Source organism: Podarcis filfolensis (assembly GCF_964270895.1).
Source record: "Podarcis filfolensis genome assembly, chromosome: 2".
In the NCBI taxonomy this organism is placed as follows: domain Eukaryota; kingdom Metazoa; phylum Chordata; class Lepidosauria; order Squamata; family Lacertidae; genus Podarcis; species Podarcis filfolensis.
In genome coordinates, this window is record NC_139605.1 from 103,482,047 (window position 1) to 103,495,523 (window position 13,477).

General features: G+C 46.2%; 1 protein-coding gene across 2 annotated transcripts in view; it reads right to left on the bottom strand.

Annotated features, from left to right (window-relative positions):
* Window positions 1–10,927: 10,927 nt before the first annotated feature.
* Window positions 10,928–13,477, bottom strand: part of LOC310755626 (tubulin alpha-1B chain) — a 109,033-nt gene continuing 106,483 nt past the window's right edge. For both annotated transcript variants that reach the window (XM_083598846.1, XM_083598845.1), the window contains exon 4: window positions 10,928–12,118. In XM_083598846.1, the coding sequence (XP_083454972.1) occupies window positions 11,138–12,118 (981 nt within the window). In that variant the 3' untranslated portion in view covers window positions 10,928–11,137. The remainder of the gene's footprint in view (window positions 12,119–13,477) is intronic.

Below are 13,477 nucleotides of genomic sequence, written 5' to 3' on the forward strand. Positions count from 1 at the left end.
GCAGCGGCTCAACCTGGTAGGCCGAGCGGAGCGTCCATTATTCCGCAGGTAGCCACGCCCACCCCCGCCTGTGAGCGCCGCAACCTCCAGAGTCGTCCGCGACTGGACCTAAAGGTCAGGGGTCCCTTTGCCTTTACATTTATTTCTTCCTTTTTCTGCCCCGGTGCGGCACCCTCGTTGAGACGGGGGGGCTCTTTTGAAGTTCGAGGGAAAGTTTCTAGAAGATCATGGACCCTGAGGATCATCTGTGGGAAATAATTGCGTACAGCTGAAAACGCTGGCAGCATTAAGATAGATTCAACAGTGTAAACAAGTTTTGATGGATGCAATAATGGTATAGTTTTTGTAAAATGTGCTGGGATTTATGATACGTGAAATGAACCATGGAAGGAGAAGAAGGGAAGTCATTGATATCTTAAGGATGTAAAATGAGTATTTTAAAATAGAAAAATTAATAAAAATTATATATATATAAAGGATAATATAGTCCAAACTAGATGCAGGAATATGTAGCTGTCCCATATGGGGATAGAACCTGCAACCTTTGGTGTTATCAGCACCGTGCTGTACCCAAAATCTGCTGGGAGCTCAGATGCTGCAGCTGCTAGATTTAATCTGGAGCATTTAGTCCATCTGCTAAAGATCTGGGTCAGTGCGCTTGATAAAGTTTATTTGTGCTCTCTGGAGCTGTGGAACTGCTGGTTGGAAAAGCACTAAATGTTATCCCATGCAGCTCGCACAGTTCTGTTCTCAGTGTGACTCTCCCTGTCCGAGAACTAGAGTAACAAGACACAGTTTGGTGCACACAACAACAACAACAACAACAACAACATCTGGCAGGGTTTCCCCAGCGTCTCAGTGGCTCTCAACAGAATACAGTATTAAAAACACGATAAAACATCAAACATTAAAAACTTCCCTAAACTGGGCTGCCTTCAGATGTCTTCTAAAAGTCAGACAGTTGTTAATTTCCTTGACATCTGATGGGAGGGTGTTCCACAGGGCGGGCGCCACTACCAAGAAGGCCCTTTGCCTGGTTCCCTGTAACCTCGCTTCTCGCAGTGAGGGAACCACCAGAAGGCCCTCGGAGCTGGACCTCAGTGTCCGGGCTGAACGATGGGGGTGGAGATGCACGCACCCCACACATGTTTACACATACACATGCACAAACACACAACATTAACACGCACACCCCTCCATACATTTGTTCTTAAAGGGTATAAAACGTCCAACATAACTTAGACTCACAGAATTGTAGAGTTGGAAGGTACCCTGAGAGTCATCTAGTCCAACCCCTTCGATGACAATGGAAGAGTGCGCCATTGGGAGGGAAGTCAAACCATTGGAGAGTTGCAGCGCCTGTTGTGGCTATAGAGACTGGTACCAGAGAGACATGTTTGTTTCCTTGCTGGTTGGTGCAGATGCTGGGACAATGTCCTGCTTGAGGCACAGCCCTCCCACTGAAAATGTCAAGCATTTTTTTTTAATCTGAAAATCTCAAAACCACATATAAAGATTGAAATATTTGAAGTGGGATCATGCGCAATTGTGATTATGCAATAAAAGGCACCTGGAAGTGCCATTAAACTCTCAACACCTCCCTACGGTGCGTTTCACAGTGTGGACAGCTGGGTGTAGCATATAGCCATGTGGCAGAGTCAGGACCAGCATCCAAGGTAGGCATTTTGGGCTCATGTGGATCCATGGGGCTGCCAACTCCAGAGCCATGGCCTTCCCTCGATGTCCTCTGAAAAGACAAGCAGTAACAAGAGTGAGGAGTCCGGTCTCCCACCAGTCAGATGTAAACATTGGGTTGATAGTGTTGCAGGAATTTATGTATAGGTTGGGGGGGGGTTGACCCTCCAGCAGATGTCATGCACATGCAGCCCACTACCAAAATCAGCACAAATCGCTTTTGTGACTTTTGTGATTTGTCCCCACAAAACACTTCATCACAGTTTCTTCCTGTCTATTCAAAGGGCCTCTTTGCTGCACAATACCAAATGTAAGAATTCACTGATAAATGTATCTGTGTACTGGCTCACAGGGAAAACTCCAGAAATTCATATAGACATGTGAGCTCAGCTACTGAGCAGCCCCTCTGCCTGAGTGATAATCCCTGACATCCTGATACCTGAGTGCCAGACAGGTAGCCATTCCAGAAATAGCAAACCCAGCTGGAGACAAAAGGGTGTGATTAGCTTGCCTGGGAAATAGGGAAATGTAAATATCTCTTTTGTTACACTTGATGGGTGTTTGGTGGAGGGCAAGGAGAACCATGGGTCAGGGTCCAGGATGCTCAGATTACTGCCACCAGACCTCCCTTTTCATGATGTAACCACAATGTAGTTTGGGGGGGTGTAACATGGGGATTAGCAGCTAATAAAAGTTTGGGGCCTCTTTTGTTTGGAGCTTCCATCTTGTTCCACCTTGTGGCAGGTGGGAGTCCTGTCTTGACAGTCTTCAATAAAGACCAAGCCTACTGGCTGCTGTTTTGCTCTGGCATTCCTGGCGGGTGTCCTTGTTTTTTGTCCAAGGGAGCCCTCAGATATCTCCGTTCACAATAGGCAATGAGGAAGAGAAGAGCCTACTAAGGGGCTCTTGCTCAGCCCCCCTCCAAAAAACCTGGACCCAACAGTGGATGAGACAAACATTGCCTTATGTCTCTCTGCACAGAGTAATTGAGGCACCTGATTCACTGCCAGGCGCTTAGCCTGAGACGCCACATCATATAATCAAAACCACTAAATAAGGGTTTGCATCACAATTAAGATTCTGTGCTTTATTACACTGTCGAGGGTTCACTGCCCAGCGTGACCTATAAAAACATGCAGCATCCCGGTTTATTGTTCTCATGACAGCTACTCATTGTGACCAATTCCCCAATTTTACCATGCATTAAGTTCAGACCTGCTCTCATGCGCACCCCGGAAATAACCATATGCATATAGCGCCATCTAGAGGCCTTGCAAGAATTAGAAAAACAACCAGGGAGGTTATCTTCTGAGAAGGTGCACGACATGGTATCCCTCTCAAAAGACATCTATGCCACATTGGCACCATCTATTTGAAGCAAAACGGTACCACTCTAAACAGTCACGGCACACAAATGCCCAATAATTATGACAGCTGTGGTTTGTTAAGAGTGCTGACCATTGTTAGGGAGGCCGCTATTGACCTCACAAAGCTACAATTCTCAGAATGGCTTAACAATACCTCTTCATGGGGAAAGATAGGAATTGAGTGCTTGTGCGCTCATGTCCTGCTTTCAGCAAGTTTTTCTTCTTCTGTTCTTCTGTTCATTAAGTTCCATAACTCTCCCAGAGCTGGCTTGTAGTTCCTTTACTGCCAATTAATCCAGAATGCGGCAGCTAGACTGGTGAGTGGGAATGGCCGCCGAGACCATAGTACACTGGCCCTGAAAGACCTACACTGGCTCCCAGTATGTTTCCGAGCACAATTCAAAGTGTTGGTGCTGACCTGTAAATCCCTAAACGGCCTCAGTCCAGTATACCTGAAGGAGGTGTCTCCACCCCCATTGCTCACTGAGGTCCAGCTCCGAGGGCCTTCTGGCGGTTCCCTCCCTGCGAGAAGTGAGGTAACAGGGAACCAGACAGAGGGCCTTCTTGGTAGTGGCGCCCGCCCTGTGGAACGCCCTCCCGTCAGATGTCAAGGAAATTAACAACTATCTGACTTCTAGAAGATGTCTGAAGGCAGCCCTGTTTAGGGAAGTTTTAATGTTTGATGTTATATTGTGTTTTTAATATTCTGTTGGGAGCTGCCAGAGTGGCCAGATCTGCTGGGTAGATATAATAAATTATTATTATATCATTATTATTTATCCCTTCCAGTGCCAGCTCTCCTGCATAGGCAAACACACATCTTCCTCAATCTCTTTCAACATCTTTGTGTGTCCAGCAGGCTGCCAGTCTTCCCCTCAATGCCTGGGCTAGCAAGTCCCATTTTGCCACTTGAGGCAGTGGCAGAGATACAGGGGCAGGCAGGGCATCCATAAGTTTCCCTGTTATACATGAGAGACACATTTGGGCCTGCTGCAGGTTTAAGTAGCTCCTCAGCCAAGTGCCCTCCGGTGGTCTTCCATTGCCCACAGTGACGTGAGGCGACCCACACCAGCATAACTCTGGGGCACATTAAGTCCACAGCTGGGGATGAGGATAGGTGTTAGTGCCCAATGGGATCCAGCAGGACTGCTGAGCCCTGGCAACTGTCGGTGTGTAAGGTAAAAGGTAAAGAACCCCTGGACAGTTAAGTCCAGTCAAAGGCGACTATGGGGTTGCAGCGCTCGTCTTGCTTTCAGGCCGAGGGAGCCGGCGTTTGTCCACAGACAGCTTTCTGGGTCATGTGGCCAGCAGGACTAAACCGCTTCTGGCACAACGGAACACCGTGACAGAAACCAGAGCACATGGAAATGCTATTTACCTTCCCGCTACAGCAGTACCTATTTATCTAATTGTGCTGGTGTGCTTTCGAACTGCTAGGTTGGAAGGAGCTGGGACAGAGCAACCGGTGCTCACCCCATCATGGGGATTTGAACCACCGACCTGATCGGCAAGCCCCAAGAGGCTCAGTGGTTTAGACCACAGTGCCACCCACTGTTGAAGGGCACCAGGTGCCGACAGTGTGTCTGAGCCATATCCGCTCCCACAATACAGAGGAAGACGTGCAATCGCATGTATGCAATTAACACTTCGCCGAGATTATGCAGTTCGGTGGTAAAATGTTTATGTGCTTGCTGTTGCAGAATGTATTGGTAATAAAATATTATGTGTGTGCTACTGTTTCTGTGCTGCTCTGGTTTGCCAGAAGCAGCTTAGTCATGCTGGCTACATGACCCAGAAGCTGTACGCCGGCTCCCTCGGCCAATAAAGCGAGATGAGTGCTGCAAACCCAGAGTCAGCCACGACTGGACCTAATGGTCAGGGGTCCCTTTACCTTTACTGTAGGTTTTAGTACATCTGCCTAGGCACCACTATGCGCAGCACAAAATGGAAGGCGACCTGAGAGGCGTAGCCAAAACCATGGTTTTGTAGGCGAACTTGCAAAAACCCATCCTAATGCAACTAACTGGAAATGGAGGGCAGTACAGTGGTACCTTGGGTTAAAGACGCTTCAGGTTACAGACGCTTCAGGTTACAGACTCAGCTAACCCATAAGTAATAATAATAATAATAATAATAATAATAATAATAATAATAATAATTTATTATTTGTACCCCGCCCATCTGGCTGGGTTTCCCCAGCCACTCTGGGCGGCTTCCATAGAAAACCAAAAATACACTAAAATATCACAGATTAAAAACTTCCCTGAACAGGGCTGCCTTAAGATGTCTTCTGAATGTCAGGTAGTTATTTATCGCATTGACATCCGATGGGAGGGCGTTCCACAGGGCAGGCGCCACTACCGAGAAGGCCCTCTGCCTGGTTCCCTGTAGCTTTGCTTCTCACAATGAGGGAACCGCCAGAAGGCCCTCGGCGCTGGACCTCAGCATCCGGGCAGAACGATGGGGGTGGAGACGCTCCTTCAGGTATACTGGGCCGAGGCCGTTTAGGGCTTTAAAGGTCAACACCAGCACTTTGAATTGTGCTCGGAAACGTACTGGGAGCCTCGTGTTAAGACCTTTGCTTCAGGATGAGAACAGAAATCGCGCGGCGGCAGGGGGAGGCCCCATTAGCTAAAGTAGTACCTCAGGTTAAGAACAGTATCAGGTTAAGAACAGACTTCCAGAACGAATTAAGTTCTTAACCCGAGGTACCACTGTACAATCAGACGACAGACAGGCTGAGTTTAAGACAGCTAATGATAAAAAAAGCCTCCCACAATAGTTTTCAGTCATTTATCACAAGAGAAGAGTACACTAGTGAAAAGTGAGCCTTGCCATGGGGCAAGTTTCATGCACATTACAGCTGGGCACTCAATAAAATAGTAATCTGATTGCTCCTTTAGGTGGCCAGATTTATTTTTTATCCCCTCAATGCACAAAGGAGCTTTGTTGCATCAACTGTAATGTACGCTGACTGTGCTGTCGCCAGGGCCCCTTTGCGCCAGCTCCAAAAGAGCAGCATGCAAGCAGTGGCGTAGCGTGGGTTGTCAGCACCCGGGGCAAGGCAAGTAATTTGTGCCCCCTAACCCGTGGATTTGCGCCCCCTAACCCGTGGATTTGCGCCCCCTAACCCTAACCCCCAGATGTTGCGCCCGGTGCGGCCGGCCCCCCCTGCACCCCCCACGCTACGCCACTGCATGCAAGCCCCCATCTATCAGCCCAATGCATCATCATAATCATCCCCATCTAGTATTTACACTGCACCTCAAGCTGATGTAAAAGTAAAGCAGCACAGGTTGAGAGTATCAGTGGACAAAGAAAAATCAGGCTGTGTGGGCCAACATGCTTTTAATAAAGCTCCAGCAATACAACCAAGAATATCATTTTTTACGGGAGCGACGGATGGATAAGTAAATCTTCTGATGAGTCACCACCAGGAGACTGTCTGTTTGGAACAAAGGGGGGGTGGAGGAAAAACCCTTTTTTTTCTTTGTACGATGTGATAATAATAACCCTCCACCCCAGAAAGAAACAAGATCGTCGCGTTTTTAATAATCATAAGCAGGATTTTAAGAACTATGTGGGGATGGATTACAACAGGAGAGAAGGTTGGTGAACGGTAAGAAAGTGGAAATTTTTTATGACGCAGTTAAAAAATGGCGTCTCGCCAAGACAGACTTGCCAGAGAAAGAAGGACAGGGGGGAGGAGAATCAGGATTGTTCGAAAGAGAAGGAGTGTTGGAATTGAAAGTTTGACCTGACAGAGCCCCCTGATCTATTCGATTTATTTGGCTAGCCTGGAAAAAATAAAAGACAGACCGAAGATTAATTTTGTTTATGGAAGCGTTGAACAGAGGCCGTCCCGGAGTGATATAGCTTTTGAAGAGTGCAAAACCCACACAGAGACGCCAGCTTTCGGTCTGCTTGTGAGAATCATCAGAGATCGCAAAGAAAGGAATATATGACTACAACAAGATGAGAAAGAAAGTAATAAAGGACTATCCGGATCGAACTGGATAGAACTGACTAATTAATGCAGTAAAATGAGTGATGTCTGGAGTTATCCGGAATTTTGGACTCGTGCGGAGCTTGATGTATGGGTACCCTCAAAAAAATTTAAAATTTGGCTGTATAATTTGGAACTAATGTGATTTGAATAATGTGATGTGATTGGCCTGTTAAAAAAAATTATTAAAAAAAAGAATATCATTTTTTAAAGTGGCATTATCAGTCACCAGGACATTATTATTCATTATTATTATTATTATTATTATTATTATTATTATTAATACCCCAGCCACTCTGGGCAGCTTCCAACAAAATATAAAAAATACAGTGAAACATCTGACATTAAAAACTTCCCGATACAGGGTTGCCTTCAAAAAGTCAGATAGTTGATTATTTCCTTCACATCTGAAGGGAGGGTGTTCCACAGGGAGGGCGCCACTACAGAGAAGGCCCTCTGCCTGGTTTCCCGTAACTTCGCTTCTCGCAGTGAGGGAACCGCCAGTGAGGGAATTATCTGTTTGCTATGCATTTGGATATCATAACAAATTTTGCATGATGAGATCAAGGAGTAGGTTTTCTTGTCTGTGTTTGGATACAAGTGGACACCATTTTAACCAAGACGGCAGACTACATCCTTCAGCAATTTTAACCAGATTTAAAAACTGCAATTTTTTTTGGAAGCTTAGAATTCCCAAGTGTTTCCAGGTACAAGACTGCTAGTTATTACTTAGCTACAACAGAAAAGTTGGCCACACTCCTCCTACTGCTTTCAGTGGGAGGTTGTGATGGCGTATTTGCACTTACTCGAGATAAATTAAAATTGCAGAGCTTTGAAAAACTAAAAAACAAAGTGCGAGATTGGCTTCATTATTATTGTCAGGGAATCAGGAGCAGGAGCACTGGGGAGAGAGGAATTGGAGAGCGAAGGGGAAGAATCCGAGGGCAGCGTAGGGGAGTATGACAGTGGCCCGAGAGATTCCATGAGCTTCTCCAGCGAATCAGAAGATTCCCAGAAGGGGGCTCCGATGGTCAGGGCAAGGGGGGTCCCAGGGGGAACGCACCAGAAACAAGGAGCCAGAGGGGAACCCCAAAGCAGCAGTGGAGGATCGGGACCAGTTTCCCCACCAGAGCGTAGTGGGGGGGAAGAGTCACATGTGTCAGGGCCAGCGTCCCCTCCAGCGGGAAGAGGAGGTGAGTCAGGGCTGACCACGCCTCCATCGGAGAGTGGGGGAATGGAGGGGAGGTCAGTTGCAGCTAGCCCCCCCGAAGGGGAAGCAGTGACAGCCGCAGTGAAACGGTTAGGAGGAAAACGGCTGGCTGGGCGCGCGCGCCAAGTTCAAATGTACAGGCGCGCGGGACAGCAGGAGACCCGGATGGGGAACCAGCTCCTAAAGCCCGCCGGAGGGAGGGAGAAGGCTCAGGGGAATCAGCATCAGAGGAGGCTAGGAAGGGCGAGACCCCGGCGGGCAGGCGGACCCAGAGGAGGAAGGAGCAGCGGAAAAGGTGGAGCAAGGCTAGGGTCTTAAATTGGTGTACAGGGGGAGGAGATTCAGAAGGGTCATCAGCGGTCTGACAGTTGAGACGTGGGGCTGCGCGCTGCGGCTCTGGAAGTGAAACTGAACTTCAATAAAGACTTTTGTATTTAATTAGAAAGCAGCGTTGGTCCTTTGTGAGCTGAGACCTTGGGCAGCCTTGACAATTATCAAATAATGGAGTCATACAATTTGGACAAGAAAATTGGCTTCCAGGTGGAAAAATCAAAATTGGAAACAGAACTGTTAGATCCCAAAACTAAGATTCTGTCAAGAATGTATAACTTGCTGTTGAAATGGAATACTCAGGATGAAACGGTGAAATCTGCTATGATTAAATGGGCTCAAGATGTTGGACATAACATTATGTTGGCTGACTGGGAACAGTTATGGACCACAGGTATGAAGTTCACGGCATGTAATGCCTTAAGAGAGAATATTATGAAAATGATGTACAGGTGGTACACGACACCAGTCAAGCTTGCAAAAATCTATCATTTGCCCGATAATAAATGTTGGAAATGTAAAATGACTAAAGGTACATTCTTTCACCTTTGGTGGACGTGCCCAAAGATTAAGGCTTTCTGGGAGATGATCTATAATGAAATGAAAAAGGTATTTAAATATACCTTCCTGAAGAAACCAGAGGCCTTTCTCCTGGGCATGGTTGGCCAATTGGGGCCAAAGAAGGATAGAACTTTTTTTATGTATGCAACAACAGCAGCAAGAATACATATAGCGAAGTATTGGAAGACACAAGATCTACCCACCCGGGAAGAATGGCAGATGAAAGTGATGGACTATATGGAACTGGCGGAAATGACTGGCAGAATCCGAGACCAGGGAGAAGAGTCGGTAGAAGAAGATTGGAAGAAATTTAAAGACTATCTACAGAAACACTGTAAAATTAAGGAATGCTAAAAGGATGTTGGAATGAAGTAATGTGGTTTTTGCAGTAATGTTATATAGGGTTAAGGAAGAATGGATTGTCAACAGGTCAGAATGTAAAGTTACAATATATTAAGATAAATTAATAAGATAAATACAAGAATGGACAGGACTTGCTGAAATAATCAATTGAACTAGAATACAAAAAAGGGAGGTGTGAGGAGGTCAAGGAAATAAGTAAATGAAAGACAAGTCATGGAAAGATGGATTTCTTTTTAACTGTTTTTTCTTTTTCTGTATTTTGTATTTTCTGTTTTTTCTTTTTCTTTATTTTTGAATTTTTTTTTGAAACTTTAATAAATATTATTTAAAAAAAAAATTTGCACTTACTCATCCTATGGCTGCAATCCTTATACCAGGGGTAGGCAACCTATGGCCTGGGGGCCGGATCCGGCCCAATTGCCTTCTCAGTCCTGCCTGTGGACGGTCCGGGAGCCAGTGTTTTTTTACAGGAGAATGTGTCCTTTCATTTTAAATGTATCTCTGGGTTATTTGTGGGCCTGCTTGGTGTTTTTACACGAGTAGAATGTGTGCTTTTATTTAAAATGCATCTCTGGGTTACTTGTGGGGCATAGGAATTCATTCCTCCCCCCCCCCAAAGAAATATAGTCTGGCCCATTTTCATTTTCCCCCCCAAAATAGTCCGGCCCACCACATGGTCTGAGGGATGGTGGACCGGCCCACAGATGAAAAAGGTTGCTGACCCCTGCCTTAGACCCATTTACCTGGGAGTTACCCTCATTTAACTCAATGGGACTTATTTCTGAACAGACATTTACCAGCCAATTAGCACTGTGTTTCTTTCTCTCCTTTTCTCAAGCCAGTTTTAGTAATTCAAATTGGGACAGATTTTTTTTTAAAAAAACCAAACACACAGCTGCAAAGTTATAGGCAAGCATCTGCAGGCTTTTAATGGACTATGATGGTTTTGCAGTTCGTGTGCTGCCAAAGCTTTGTGCAGCTGCTTTTTGCTTCCAACGTTTTTCATGAATTGCATGTACAGTATTTTTCTGCTAATGTGTCACTATGTTCTTTTGTTTGTAAATATGGTGCAAGTTACTTAATGATCTGTTTGTAAAAACTAAGAAGTCTAATAAATGATGATAATTGTGTACTTGTACTTAAAAGTCCAGACATCAAAGCAACAGTGAATAAGCTATATACTGTACAAGTTTGCATATTAGCTTATATATTAACGGCTATTGACACCAGTTAAAGAGATTTGTTTTCTCTCCTACCAGTTTCTAAAGAAAGTGAAAGTGCTGAATGGTGTAGTAGGCAAGAACTGGCATTTCCATCACTTTCGGTCCATTCGGTCTCTTAACACCCTTGGTGTTAAGAGAATACTAATTAATAATTCAATGATGCATACCCAGATCCTTTTAAAGCATTTATTTCACAGACATGATGATACTTTAAAAGACATGGAAAATTGACATAATCACATAGTGGAATGGAGAGATAACCTAGTGAAGACCGCTGCACTTTTTCATAGACAACACTCCCCCAGTTAACAGGTATGCTAAGTGTGTTAAGCTGAAAAAACCGTGGAGATGAGCCATGCAGCAGAAGTGATGGAGAACAGGCTTAATATTCCTCTCCTTCCTCCTCCCCTTCTCCTTCAATGGAATCCACACCCACTTCTTCGTAATCCTTCTCTAGGGCAGCCATGTCCTCCCGGGCCTCTGAGAACTCGCCTTCCTCCATCCCTTCCCCAACGTACCAGTGGACAAAGGCACGCTTGGCATACATCAGGTCAAACTTGTGGTCCAGGCGAGCCCAGGCCTCAGCAATGGCTGTGGTGTTGCTCAGCATGCAGACGGCACGCTGCACTTTGGCCAGGTCGCCCCCGGGGACCACCGTGGGGGGCTGGTAGTTGATACCAACCTTGAAACCGGTGGGGCACCAGTCCACAAACTGGATGCTACGTTTGGTCTTGATGGTGGCAATAGCAGCGTTGACATCTTTGGGAACAACGTCCCCACGGTACAACAGGCAGCAGGCCATGTATTTACCGTGACGAGGGTCACATTTCACCATCTGGTTGGCTGGCTCAAAGCAAGCGTTGGTGATCTCTGCTACAGAAAGCTGTTCATGGTAAGCTTTCTCAGCTGAGATGACCGGGGCGTAGGTGGCCAGGGGGAAGTGGATTCGGGGATAGGGCACCAGATTGGTCTGGAATTCTGTGAGGTCTACATTCAGGGCACCGTCAAATCGCAGGGAGGCCGTGATGGAGGACACAATCTGGCTGATAAGGCGGTTGAGGTTGGTGTAAGTGGGGCGCTCAATGTCCAGGTTCCTGCGGCAAATGTCATAGATGGCCTCGTTGTCTACCATGAAGGCGCAGTCGGAGTGCTCCAGGGTGGTGTGGGTGGTCAGGATGGAGTTGTAGGGCTCGACGACAGCTGTGGAGACTTGGGGAGCCGGGTAGATGGAGAACTCCAGCTTGGACTTCTTGCCGTAGTCAACGGACAGGCGCTCCATCAGCAAAGAGGTGAACCCAGAGCCGGTGCCCCCACCAAAGCTGTGGAAGACCAGGAAGCCCTGGAGACCTGTGCATTGGTCAGCCTGTTAGAAATAACCACACAATATTTAGTGCTGATTTTTAAAAAATTCTAACACTTTTGTCTATTGCAAGGCAAGCCCTATCACATAATTTAACAGGCAGGATTCATGTTCAGCAACTAAATTGACTCCTGGCCCTACTTAACAAATTAACAGCCCCATACACTGATCTCTTCAAGACTGTTTTGGATCCCAATACTAACACCAAACTCCAGCTGTGCTTCTCTAGGCATGTTATGCCACAACAGAAGCAGCAGTTTTGAAAGGATGCTGGTTTTAAATACAGTGGTACCCCTGGTGACGTACTTAATTCGTTCCGGAGGTCCGTTCTTAACCTGAAACTGTTCTTAACCTGAAGCACCACTTTAACTAATGGGGCCTCTCGCTGCCGCCCGATTTCTGTTCTCATCCTGAAGCAAAGTTCTTAACCCGAGGTACTATTTCTGTGTTAGCGGAGTCTGTAACCTGAAGCGTCTGTAACCTGAGGTACCACTGTAAAAGTTACTAGCACAGCCCTCAAGGACTTCTTCACATCAATACCATTTCACTGGCAAACCTCAGACTAAACCATGCATTTATCTACTCAAAACTCCCTCATGCATCTGCAGTTAAGTCTTGGCTGCTTTTCATGATCAGATTTCCCCAGATGTCTCATGCTGATTGCAGTTCATCTGAGGATCCCCCCCCCCCGTCCGTTTTATCCCTTTCATTGCTCACATGGTGATTTGTGTTTAAATATGCTTGCCCTCACCAAAGGACAGAGGCTAGTGTTTACATAGGCAGAACAACCAGGACGGATCTGGGAGTTTGGGTAGCTAAGGTGGGCAGAAGCTTATTATGGCTCCACACTTCCAAGCCTTCACAAATCCAAGTTATACAGTGCTTTTTCTTTCTTTTAAAAAATGTTTAGGGGTAATCTCATTTTGACTCAAGAAACTCACCATTTTATAGTTCAAATCGGGGGAAATAAATATAGTAAACGGACAAAAGTCCAAGGTTCACAAAATGTTTAGGGGTATGTGTACCCCTGCACCCCGGCCAGAAAAAAGCACTTGGTTATGTAAATCCAAAACAAATTCCAATCTGCAGCTGAATTTGGGTATGAGAAAAGGCTCACTCCTTGTTCTCTGAAGTTCTAGAACAGGGAGGTCCAACACGTTGCTTCAATGCCTTTTTTGGCAGCCCTTGGCAACATTGGGCCCTGCCTCCCCAGCCCTTGCACTACCTTTCCAAAGCCAGGTAAGCAAGGAAAGGAGGTAAAGGTGAAAGTTAAAGGACCCCTGGACAGTTAAGTCCAGTCAAAGGCGACTATGGGGTTGCAGCTCTCATCTCGCTTTTCAGGCTGAGGGAGCCGGCGTTTGT